The following is a 12,274-nucleotide window of genomic DNA, read 5'->3' on the forward strand; positions in this document are numbered from 1 at the left end:
ATAGTGGGTAGCTAATAATATGCCTCTGGTGATATTTAAAAATAGTGATACAGCTCTCATTACCACATCTATTAGTCCCAGATTTATTCAGCCCTGGTCTAAACTGGGTTTCTGAGCTTTTTAAAATTTAGCATTAAAGTTATCTAGACTCTGTCCAGTTTTTTCTGGTGTTGCCTTTGTAAACTGTCAGCACATGTCTTAAACTATTAGCAAATCAGAAGATTATTAAAAATATATATAGTGACTAGAAAAAGAACTCCTTCAATAAATAAATAGAAGAAAATGTACTTTTACTGAATACTTCAAATACATATCTGTATTCATGTAGAATGTTGGAGATGAGAGCAGTATCAATAAATATGTTAACTGATGTAGCTTTTATTTTATTTTAACTTTTTTTTTTCTGAGACAGGGTCTCACTCTGTCACCCAGGCTGGAGTGCAGTGGCGTGATTTCAGCTCACTGCAACCTCCACCTCCCAGGCTCAAGAGATCCTCCTACCTCAGCCTTCCAAGTAGCTGGGACAACAGGCATGTGCCACCACACCCAGCTAATTATTTGTATTTTTGTAGAGACGGGGTTTTGCTATGTTGCCCAGGCTGGTCTCAAACTCCTGGACTCAAGCAATCCACCTACCTTGGCCTCCCAAAGTGCTGGGATTACAGGCATGAGCCATTGTGCCCGGTCTGATACAGCTTTAAAACATGGTTTTGTTGATTTGGATGTTAAAGGACAGTTTCTAATGCTGGCTTCACCTCACATTTCCTAACACCATTTAAAAAGTCTGTTACTGTAGGCTGGGCACAGTGGCTCGTGCCTGTAATCCCAGCACTTTGGGAGGCCGAGATGGGTGGATCACCTGAGGTCAGGAGTTCGAGACCAGCCTGGCCAACATGGTGAAATCCCGTCTCTACTAAAAACACAAAAATTAGCCAAGCATGGTGGCGCGCGCCTGCAATCCCAGCTACTTGGGAGGGTGAGGCAGGAGAATTGCTTGAACCTGGGAGGTGGAGGTTACAGTGAGCCGAGATGGTGCCATTGCACTTCAGCCTGGGCAACAAGAGTGAAACTCCATCTCAAAAGAAGAAGAAGAGTTAAAAAAAGGTCTGTTACTGCAAAGTGATTTTTCACTGATATAAAATGAATATTAAAAACATTAAATGTGTCTTAACGTTGATACGTTTAAGGATATCTATTTCTAGCTCTTCAGTCCCCTATGGAAATTCCTCTTTCTTCTCCCAAATGTTTACCTGATGTTCTTTCACCTCCTGAGATGCTAGGATTTTGCTGTTTTTTTTTTTTTTTTTTGAAGATACTTTCCCTCATGGATAAATCAAATTGAATTGTGAGATTATGGCCTTTTCGTTTTTCATTAGAAGTGAGTAAATCCAGTACCTTATACTCAGTGACATTTATTTCATCTCATCAAGGGAATGCCACCCATGTTGTTGTACTTCAAATAGGACGTTGAGAATATTTGTATGTTAGAGTAACACTGCTATATCTGTTTCAGAATTAACTGAAAATGTATTATGTGTCTCCCACTTGGAGAGGGAAACTTCTTAATAACTTTTGTAGTTAATACGGATTAAGTTATTAAAACATGTTTGAGTGAGTATTCTTAACCAGTATAGTTAAGAATATGTTAGTCATCTTATTTTAAACTCATTTGGTGTGTATATTTATAATTACCCTGCACAAACTCAGTCTGAGTTAAATGTTGGCATAGAAGCCAGTGTAGGGTAGCAAGATAATGTTTCTGTCCAATAAAAAAATGCCAGTATAATGATTAAGCCAGTGGACTCCTTCCAGGTCATAGACGTGACTATTTTTGAATTAAACATTCTTGTAGACTCCAGTCAGGTTGGGGAAGATGCTTTCCCATGGCATGGAACGTAGTTTCTAAATCCCTCAGCAGGGCAGACGATTTTCCTTAGATTGAGGGGTGACATTTTAAATAGAATTAGATGCCAACTATTATATTTACATGGTAATACAATCTGTACATAAAATTCTGCCTATGAGAGTAAATAGTAATGAGTGATAGGAAGAAGTAATTTTTTATGTCTGATAATAGTACAACTCTTGAATGAATTAGGAAGAAATTGTCACGGCCATTGCTAAAGAGTTTTACGGTTCATTGACTCAACACACATTTATTGAACACTTTCTGTTTGCTGAGTGCTAGAGATAACAATGGTAAGCAAAACAGACCTAGTCAAGTGTCTCCATGGAACTTAATGTCCAGTGGAGATATTGACATTAAATAATTACTTGTATAAATATATCCTACATGTGATAAGTACACAGAAATACTACAGATTGTTTTGTCAAGAGAATCTTGACTTTGCTTGATGGTAACAGTAGTAAATTTTTGAGCTAGACTGAATACGGCTGCGTGGCTGACTTCTTCACCTTCTACTCCAAACCTTTGTTGGCATGTGAATCTTCAGTATTGTTTTTTTTCCCCCTCCAGTCCTAGTTCTTAAGACCTATTATTCTATCAAAAAGGTGACTGTCCAGTGCTGAGGGGTAAAGAATAAGGGTTATATCTTCAAAGGAGTGATGATTATATTGGACTTTGGGAGGAATCACAAGAGATTCTAACAAAAAAATTTAAGTATTTCACTATATGATATTCAGTTACTTATATTACTGATGTCTTGGTTTTACAAGTGAGGAGGCATTATTAAATATTGTATGTGATTAATAATTTATAGTTTCATTTATATTCCACAAGCATATAAAATATATACTGTTATATATGTCATTTAAATATTATTAAACATTAACGAGTAAATATTAATAATTAAATAATTAATAATTAAATATTAATAATTATTAAACATTTTTCCTAAAACTCAAAGACTAGAAAATGGAGGTTTCTTTTACTTATATTGTATCCTGTTCCGGCAGTGAAGTATAATGGGATGCCATGTGAATATGGAGTTGGAAGACCTGGATTTTAGTCTTGCTGTCACTTACTCTGTGATGCCAATATTCTTTATATTTTGTATTCTGTAAAAGAAAAGTGGTTCAACAATGGTATCAGCACTCCTTGCACCTATTGTTCTGAACACACCTTGACTTCTCTGCTTGGGTATTCATATCCGAATGGGTCAGGGAGCCCAGTTTTCTCCCACTGAGCTGGTTTACAGCCCATTTCAAGAAGGTGGAAGACTTCTGGAGAAAAGCCATCTTTGAGAAGGAAATACATTATTCATCTTGTCAAACTTTTATAAAAAGAATAATAGTTGGCAGAAAGTATTTAAAAATGCCTTTTTTTCTTCTCTGTTAAATAAAAGCCTAATTACTAAATGTGGAATGGGCTCTCTAGATTGATGGTGAGGGAATTGGCTTCTCATCCTACTTCCACTTCTCAAATTAAACTAGGATGATAGTAGATCAAACAGAATAAGAAACTGCAGGTGATTTTCAAAATTTATGAAATTTACAAATACTCTCTTAGGCCATTAAACTCACTTTGGCCTAGAATTCAATTGCTTATTCTGTTTCTCCCATCTCTTTAATCGGTGTTACTTCTCTTGTATTGGTAGGTTAAAATAAACACATATCTATATGAAAAAATTTATTATTTCCCATAAATTCTGCTTCTGTCAACAATAAAAAAGAATCAGTATTTGAAAGAGAACATAATAAAATGTGTCCAGATATACTTGCTGCTTGATTTAGTTTAGACTTCAGGAATAATAGGAAATCATTAGTGTCAAGTGCAGTGCTGCCTGACACTTGTTGCTCAGAACCTGTGTTAAGTGAAACCAGTGTTACTTTCAAGACAGAAGAAAGCAACTTCCTGTGTCCCCCTGATTTTCACTTCAGCTCCAGAAAAACCTTGTTTGTCTACTGTGTATCAAGTCCTGAGACAACTTTCAGGAAAGTAACAGCATAGCGCCCAGTTTTCAGATTTTCACAGCCCCATGCAGAAGCAGAACATGTGACTACAGTGAAACAAGTATAATTCTACTATACAAAGGAAGTCATGTTTAGGAGGAGTTCAGGGAAAGGCTTCATAGAAATGGTGATTCATGAGCAGAAATTTTAACAAAAGTTCATTAGTAGAACAGAGAGAGAAGGCTGATGGAGGTGAGATAAAAGTGTGAAGTTATGAGTCTAAAACAGCTCCGGGAGTGTGGATGTTTGATACTGCTACCAAGTAGAGTCTGGGGAAGCTGGGGAAAAGGGATTGAATTGGGAGAAGGCCAAATGTGGCTGTAGTGAAGAGAAAGGAAGGGGCCAGGAAATGAGTCTTAATTGCCATGTGTAGGGCCTTGGATTTTACCCTTAGGTGATTTAAGGTTTTTGAGCATGTCATTTTATGGTCACATTTCCATTTTGGAAAGATTGTTTGTGATTAGCTTAAGGAGAATGGTGTGGTGGGAACAAGATTGTATGGTAGCATGGAGACCTAGTTAAAAGGGCAATGCGATACTTTAAATGAGTGGTGAGATGATTTTCTGGTGTAAAACTTTCTATTGATTGATAAATATGCTGCCACATATATGAATGTTGGCAAATTAAAAATATTTGTAGTATTCAGTAGAATGAATTCATTGCTGCTTTTATAGTTTAAAATTATTCATGGAATTAATAGCATTAAAAAATTGAAAGAGGGTTAATATTTTGTCAGTGGAATTAAACCACTCGACTTCTCACACAAAGAAAAATCTTGTAATTTTTTTATATAATGTGGAATATAACCTCACAATAATATATTGAACTTTTAATATATACTTATCTAGTTATTTGTGGAAATTGTGCATATTTGAAAACAAGTACATGACGTGCTTAGTGCATGGTAAATACTCAGTAACTATTTGCTGAGTTTGCATTTGATGCTTGTGAGTTTTAACTAAGACACTTTATTAATTCAATTCCTGGAATAAGTGACTAATATATGTATATATATACATATATATACATATATTTTAAATAAAGACAGGACCTCGCTCTGTCACTCAGGCTGGAGTACAGTAGCACAGTCATGGCTCACTGTAACTTCAAACTCCTGGGCTCAAGTGATTCTCTTGCCTTAGCCTCTGGAGAAGCTAGCATTATAGGCGCACACCACCACACTCAGCTAATTTTTAAAATTTTTTGTAGAGGTGGAGTCTCACAACAGCCCAGGCTGGTCTCAAACTCCTGGGTTCAAGCAGTCCTCCTACCTCGGCCTCCCAAAGTGCTAGGATTACAGGCATGAGCCAGTGCACCCAGCCATGACTGATACTTTTAAGCAGGAAGTTAAATTCCAAACGAATAAAAAAAGAAATGTTTTTTAGGGAAAATTAAACTGTCACAAATACATATAAGATGCTAACTTTGCAAAGAGCATATATTTAAAAGATCATTGCAACTCATATAATTGGAAAAGCACATTTGAAAATAGCTTTAAATTTTCTCACAGAAAGTATAGCGTATGAGTTTTCCTACCAAATCTTGGTTTTGATGCATGAATTCTCAGTTCTTAGTCTCTACAACAAGACACAAAAATCAGAGTTGAAGGGATTAGCATATCCATGGCATTGAGGGGGGTATACGTTATTAGCTTACCACATCTTTGTCAATTTGAACCCAGAATTAAAACGAAATGTTGCTATTTAAGTACATATGGTAGTACACAACTACAACATAAATGTTAGACTGTATGTCCCCTAACCAAATAATGGAATAATGATCAGTATCCATCAAGTGTTAGTTATCTGCAGTTCAGACTAATGCTCCGGAAGCAGATTCATTTCTATTAGCCAAACTTTGTTTACATTTATGTAGAATATTTTCAGTGCATAGGGTTTTATGACTGCAAAATTATTACTTTGCATTTGATACCAGATTATATTTCAGTTTTCAGAGGTTATATTCAGGTTTTAGACGTTAAGATGCATTTGCTATGCCTGATTTTTACAGAAGAATTTAAAAAATAACTTTTTTGTAGAATATGTTTATCTTGTCTCTTTTTTCCCATATGATAATTGATTGTAGTACATAACTTTGAGGAAAGTTGTTTAGCAAAATGTATTTTTACTTCACACTCTGAATAGATTCTTTTAGGGGAATCACTGGTGACATGTTTTAAAGCGGAGATCTTTTCATGCTTATTTTTACTATTTAATGAGATTTCAGGTATATTTTAACAACTTGGGGTTTCCGTGATGAATCATTAAAATAAGTGAGTGGGCTGGAAGGTAATACTAACTTTTCTCACCACTGCCCTATTTTACTCTGCTGGGTTATTGGTTGCTTTTTAAATAGAAGCTGGGTGTGTTGGTGGGTGGAGGTGCAGAAGGGAAGGGAGAGAAAGGGTCAGTCAGAAAATACCAGGTAAACTTCTGATGACCTACTGAGAAATACCGCTCAAGTTTCACTTTCCCCAAGTTAAACCATTTAGTGTTTAAGCCCACTGTTTTTTGCTTTAACAAGCTTAAGTTTCCAAATATTGCATATAGGTAAATCAAAACTATATTTTCAACAATTGATTGAAGTTTTAAGGTATCAAGCCATATGTGGATTAGCCTGTGGAATCAATTTCTCATGTGTGTGGGATCAAAACTGTTAAAACCATCATCACTGAAACTATACCTTCCTACAACTAACTAATAACAGAAAGGTGTCTATGGAATATATTAATACAACAATTCCTCTGATTTAAAATTACTACTGGGTGTTTGGTTGGAAAATGATTTGAATATTATAGGTAACTAAATTGACATCATATATGAAGGCTAATTATAGGTTTCAGTGTGACTAAAATTTATTTTTTAATTGACATGATATACTTAATATTTAGCATATACTTTTCAGTAAATCAATAGCATATTGCAGATTTTTAATATCTATCCTGTTAAAAACATTTCAACTGTGACAGCAGTTCTAAGTGCTAAAGGAGGTAGACAAAAATGTAGTTCACCTTGAAAATGATCATGGCTTAGGGAATAAAGAAATTGGGTCAAATCTAAAATAATCGCAGGTACAGTGACAAAAAGTTTTAATAAAAATTTAAAAATATTCACAGCATTGGTTTCAGGCTACTTTTGTTCTCTGTGATCTTATCAATGCATTATTAGTTTTTAATTGGGATAATGCTAATGGTGATTTTTCATTTTGGTCAAAATTTTTGTATCAAATACTGTTGATATTTTCACATTGTATCCCCTTTCAATTATAAATATACATTTTCGAAAAGGTAGACAATTCTTAAATCGATCATTTTGACTTCTGGTGATCTTGAATAGAATTTGAAGTGGTATGAAATTGCTATGTCACAGCTATCACTTTGACTTATATTGCCATATTTGATGTTTAGCATTTAACCATGTATCATTAAATCATAGTATTGATAATGAATTAAACTTTCAAAAAGCTTAAATACTATAGTAGATTTTCATTCATCTGGTGTCATTGGGGAATAAGTTGTGCTGAAGAAGTGAGTTTTTCTTTAACTGAAGCTTGTTTAAGCAGAAAAACTTAAAAATTGATTAAAATTTATCTGAAATAATTTTTTATGCTCTTTTAGGGAACAAGCATGGAGCGGCCATTTACTCTTTTCTTAATGTCATATAATAGTATTCTGTGTGCCATGCAAAAAGGACATGGGTTTTCTGTTTGGTATTTGTTTTCCAAAGTAAGTTTTTTGTTGTTTCTTCATTTTAAAGTGCCACATCCCTAATTCAGGTATTCTTTTGTTGTTGTTGTTGTTTTGAGATGGAGTTTTGGTCTTGTTGCTCAGGCTGGAGTGCAATGGTGTCATCTCGGCTCACTGCAACCTCTGCCTCCCAGGTTCAAGCAATTCTCCTGCTTCAGCCTCCCAAGTACTGTGTCACCATGCCTGGCTAATTTTGTATTTTTCATAGAGACAGGCTTTCACCGTGTTGGCCAATCTGGTTTCGAACTCCTGACCTCAGGTGATCCACCTGCCTCGACCTCCCAGAGTGCTGGGATTACAGGCATGAGCCACCACACCCAACCTAATTCTGGTATTCGTAATCAGTTTAAATGTTTCATAATTTAAGGTTTCTGGTAGTACTTGTGATAATGCTTTAACAGGTTCATAAACTCAGGCACCAATAGGAGACATTTGGCTCTCTGCCATCTTCTGGCAAACACCTGACCACAGCCTCCTCCTATAAAGGAAACCCTGTCCTTGGTTTGGAGTTAGCAGTTTCAACAGTGAGGCCCTATTACTGCTGCTTCCAAGTACTCACTCCTTATTAGCCTTTGCTAGTGGTGCAAAAATGTCTGTATTCACCCTACATGCTTGTGAACATCTGTAGTATCAAGGTGACCACTTGTAGCTTTCTTTGACTATTCCTGAAATGGGCAAATAGTGTATTCCCTTTATATTTTAGCAAATTCCACCATAGCAGCTAAGTGTTTTTTTATTTTTTTCTTTTTCTTTTTTCAACTTCATGCTTATTTGTTTTAAGCAGTTTTCTAAAACAAAACTCAAGCTCAGCCAAAGTATTTGAACTGTCCTTTAACGTGCTATATGCCATTTGGTTTGAATCATATATTTGAATACCAGCTTCTCCCCATTTACTTGTATCTAATGGGAATCATCTTTCTTCTAGGTTGTGCTTCAAGAAGACCATAGGGAAGAACTCATTTTCATCTTGCTGCAAAAGTTGCAATAGAAGTAAGTGGGGAAACTGCCAGGATATGTCTGTCTCCACAAAACAAGCAGAACAAATTTCCATGAATCAAAGCCACTAAGTATAGTTTTCAGAGATGGTAGGACATAGTTATTTTCCCTAGAAAAACACCCCAATTGCAGGCACACCCATTGGCCAGTAGAAAAAATGCTCACGTAAATGCTAGTTCAAACCTATACATTTCACTCTTCTTACTGAGCTGTCAGAGGGGTGGAAATCTACTATAGCTATAATCTTTTTTTCTCCTTTTCTATTTTTCAGCCTCCCACATGCTTAGTGTTCATTTCTGCCTACTGAGTGTCTTGAATCTATAGCAGCATCTACATGTACTGCCTCCACAGTGGCTGATAATTTGCAGATAACTTGTGAACCAGACCCGTAAGAAACATCATGATATGTACTTTAGATTAATCATGGAAAAGGACAAGATGATGAAGAATCAGAAAGCAGTTTTCTTTTCCAATATTGATACTGCTTTCTTTGAGGTTAGATGAATGAGATATTCTTTAGAGTGGTTTATATCACATTTCATCACTTGGGGAAATAGGTCATTTTTACAAGAGCCTTTTAGAGACCTTTTAAGTACATACAGGGCATATATTTAATACACCTTAGCATTTCCTCTGAGTAAGTCAGAGGAAATAAAGCAAGATGGTAGATATCTACGACGTGATCAAGTAAGCAAATTAATGTTAAACTGCTTGTATTCTGTCTTGAAACCCTTGGTATAATTTTCAAAATTGCCTTTTATTGTTCCTTCAGTTACTTTCTAGAAATTTCCATCATTTGAAGGATTAATGGCTACCACTTTGTTGAACCTAGAGGGTGTCTGTGAACTTATCGGACACTACCTTATTAGAGCAGAAGTCTCCAGTGGACCATGAACTCTGCATGGCTGGGACTCTGAGCTTACCTCTTACTCACAAAACCTGCAGGGCTCTCAAATTCATGTTTAAAACGCAAGCTACTGACAAGGAATGGGTAAACACCCACTGCAATTTCCAACGCATGTGTATATACACTTTCCTCATCTATTCCTGGTGGGTAGGAGACCATGAGTGAAAATTACTGAACTTAAAATGGTAGAAAATTTGAAGAGATTCTTTCTCCTTAAGTAGAGTGATTTATACTAATAGTGGGATGGGCTAAATACCTTCTTACTGTTTGTAGTCTACTGTGCTTCACATGCTTTTTCTAATTTTATCTTAACAACACATGTCTGAGGTTAGTACTGTTGTCTCTATTTTGGAGATGATGAGACTGAGTCCTACAAAGTTAGGTATCTTGTCCAAGGTCATACAGCTTGGAAGTGACAGAGCTGAGGTTCAAACATGTATGTCCTTGATCCTAGGATTCATGCCTTTTCCATCTGAGGACCACTGATTCTTATTTTGCATATAAATGAAATACACACACACAGTCCCCCACACCCCCCCGCCCACATAAGATATAGATATATTCCCCCATCCTCCGAAATGCTCATTGGAAAATGTAGACATCAAAAGGAAGCCTTTTTGCTTTGAATTGCAATTTAAGTAGCCATTACTTTGAACAAAGTGAAGTGTAGTTTTATTAGTGAAGAACATCATTGAGTCATTGAGACTAATAATTTTGTGGAACAACATTATTAAGAAAAGCAATATGCTATTTAATGAGTGATACTTACTTAAGTCATAAAGGAAAATTCAAACATCTGGAATATTTTTTAAGCAATATGCATTTATGCATGGAATGATGTTTTTCCCCTATGTCTTACAGGAAATAACATATAATTTGAGATGTATATGAGAGATTTTATGTTCATAGATATCTTTTTATTTCACTGAGCACATTAACAAAAATTATATTAAAATGAAAAATTACTTGATAGCTAATTCTCTGTGATGAAATTTTATCATGTCTTTAGTAACCCCATTATTGCTGCTTTATCCCTCTTAGGTTACTTGTCTAAAGAAAGGTTGTAGAAACCTTATTGGTTCACACACATACAACTTTACCACATTATTTTGGTGTTCGTTTGGGGGTGATATATTGACAAGTGTGGGGAAGTGATCAAAGTATGTGTAGTGTCTCAAGAAATTGCATCCTAAAGTTTTTAAGACTAGAAAATAGAGATTTGCATATGGTTGATATGCTTTCTTTTAAATACGTATTCACTAGGGGCAGTTATACCTGATGAATTTAAAGATGGAGTAATACAAGAGTTACAGAATCAGAGAATTTCTGAACCAGAAAGGGCCTTATAAATGAAGGGCTCTTGAAGTGAAAGTCGTCATTAGAAGATGAGTTCAGTGACTGTCCGAGACTAGAGCTCTAAGTCAACTAGTTTCTGAGATTAATGAGTCAGGCTTACAGCCGAACAAACCAAGTGAGTGATCACAGCAGGTGAGGGCTTTCAGCTTTCTGGTGTTGGAGAAAAAACTAAGAGTCATAGTGGAGATCATCTTATGACATGAGGAAAACAAATCACAAAAATAATGACACTTTTATTTCTTCTTATTAACACGAATGATATGAAACTTTAAGTGTTATATACCTTTTTAAATAATAGGATAAGCCTATTTTAAAAAATAACACATTGCTAAATTATTTGTATTTTCTGAGTATAAAATTTGAACTTATTAAAAATTTTATACATGTATGTAATGGGAAAAACACACATTTTTTGGTTGTTACCTAGGATCTGAAGGTTTGAACGGACCAATGAGTATCCTCATCATTGAAGCATTCTATGGAGGCTCCCATAAACAGCTGGTTGATCTTCTCCAAGAAGAGTTAGGAGACTGTGTCGTTTATACCCTTCCTGCAAAGAAATGGCATTGGAGAGCCCGGACATCTGCTTTATACTTCTCTCAGACCATTCCCGTCAGTGAGCATTACAGGTAATTAGAGCTCAGGATGCATTTTCAGCTTTTAAAAAAAAGTACCTGTTATAAGGATGTTGCTTCTCTATCAGTATCTTTGAGAATTTCTCCAACTATGGAATTGGTTATTATGACTACAGTAGATATTTCTTTAGAGAAAGCAGAGCAGTGGAGTACACTCATCCTCTAAGGACACCTGGTCAGTAGGAAAGAAGCTTCATTTAGAACCAACCATATGTGTTTTCTCATTGTCTTGTGATTTCATTCTGTATATAGGTGTGGGTATGGGTAACAATTTTTGGACTAAGAGAAGAGTAGATCTTCTAGTTTGGTTCATTGTATCTGCTCTGTACTAGGAACCAGAGTTGAAAGATGGATATGTCCAAGGCTTTAAAGTCTGTTGAGGTGGAGATAGGCAAGTGCAATGAGAGGTGAAAGATGGAGAGGTTGATTTGGATTGTGACAAACTGGAGGTGGCTTTATGGAGTTGGTAACCTTTGACTTATTCTTAAAGGATGAGTAGATTTGAGGGGCACAGAACTCAATTCTGAATTCTGGTTTGTTAGGAAGTAGGAACTAGGAGGACCTATTAGAAAGCGTCTCATGAGCTGGGCATGGTGGCATGTGCCTCTGGTCTCAGTTACTCAGGAGGCTGAGATGGGAGGATTGCTTGAGCCCGGGAGTTCAAGGCTGCAGTGAGCCAGCCACTGCACTCCAGCCTGGGCAATGGAGTGAGACCCCCATCCC

The 12,274-nt window shown here is 36.0% G+C and overlaps 1 protein-coding gene across 12 annotated transcripts in view; it reads left to right on the top strand.

Moving 5' to 3' along the window:
- GTDC1 (glycosyltransferase like domain containing 1) overlaps positions 1 to 12,274 on the top strand; it is a 421,645-nt gene that overhangs the window by 143,407 nt on the left and 265,964 nt on the right. For 9 of the 12 annotated variants that reach the window (XM_058434258.1, XM_058434259.1, XM_058434257.1 and 6 more), the window contains 2 exons: positions 8,583 to 8,647; positions 11,344 to 11,545. In XM_058434258.1, coding sequence (XP_058290241.1) covers positions 11,367 to 11,545 — 179 coding nt within the window. In that variant the 5' untranslated portion in view covers positions 8,583 to 8,647; positions 11,344 to 11,366. Of the gene's footprint in view, positions 1 to 8,582; positions 8,648 to 8,924; positions 9,149 to 11,343; positions 11,546 to 12,274 lie in introns of those variants that run through there. The other 3 variants (XM_058434260.1, XM_058434262.1, XM_058434263.1) reach the window with 2 other exon arrangements.

This window comes from Hylobates moloch, unplaced genomic scaffold (assembly GCF_009828535.3).
Source record: "Hylobates moloch isolate HMO894 unplaced genomic scaffold, HMol_V3 SCAFFOLD_24, whole genome shotgun sequence".
NCBI classification, from domain to species: domain Eukaryota; kingdom Metazoa; phylum Chordata; class Mammalia; order Primates; family Hylobatidae; genus Hylobates; species Hylobates moloch.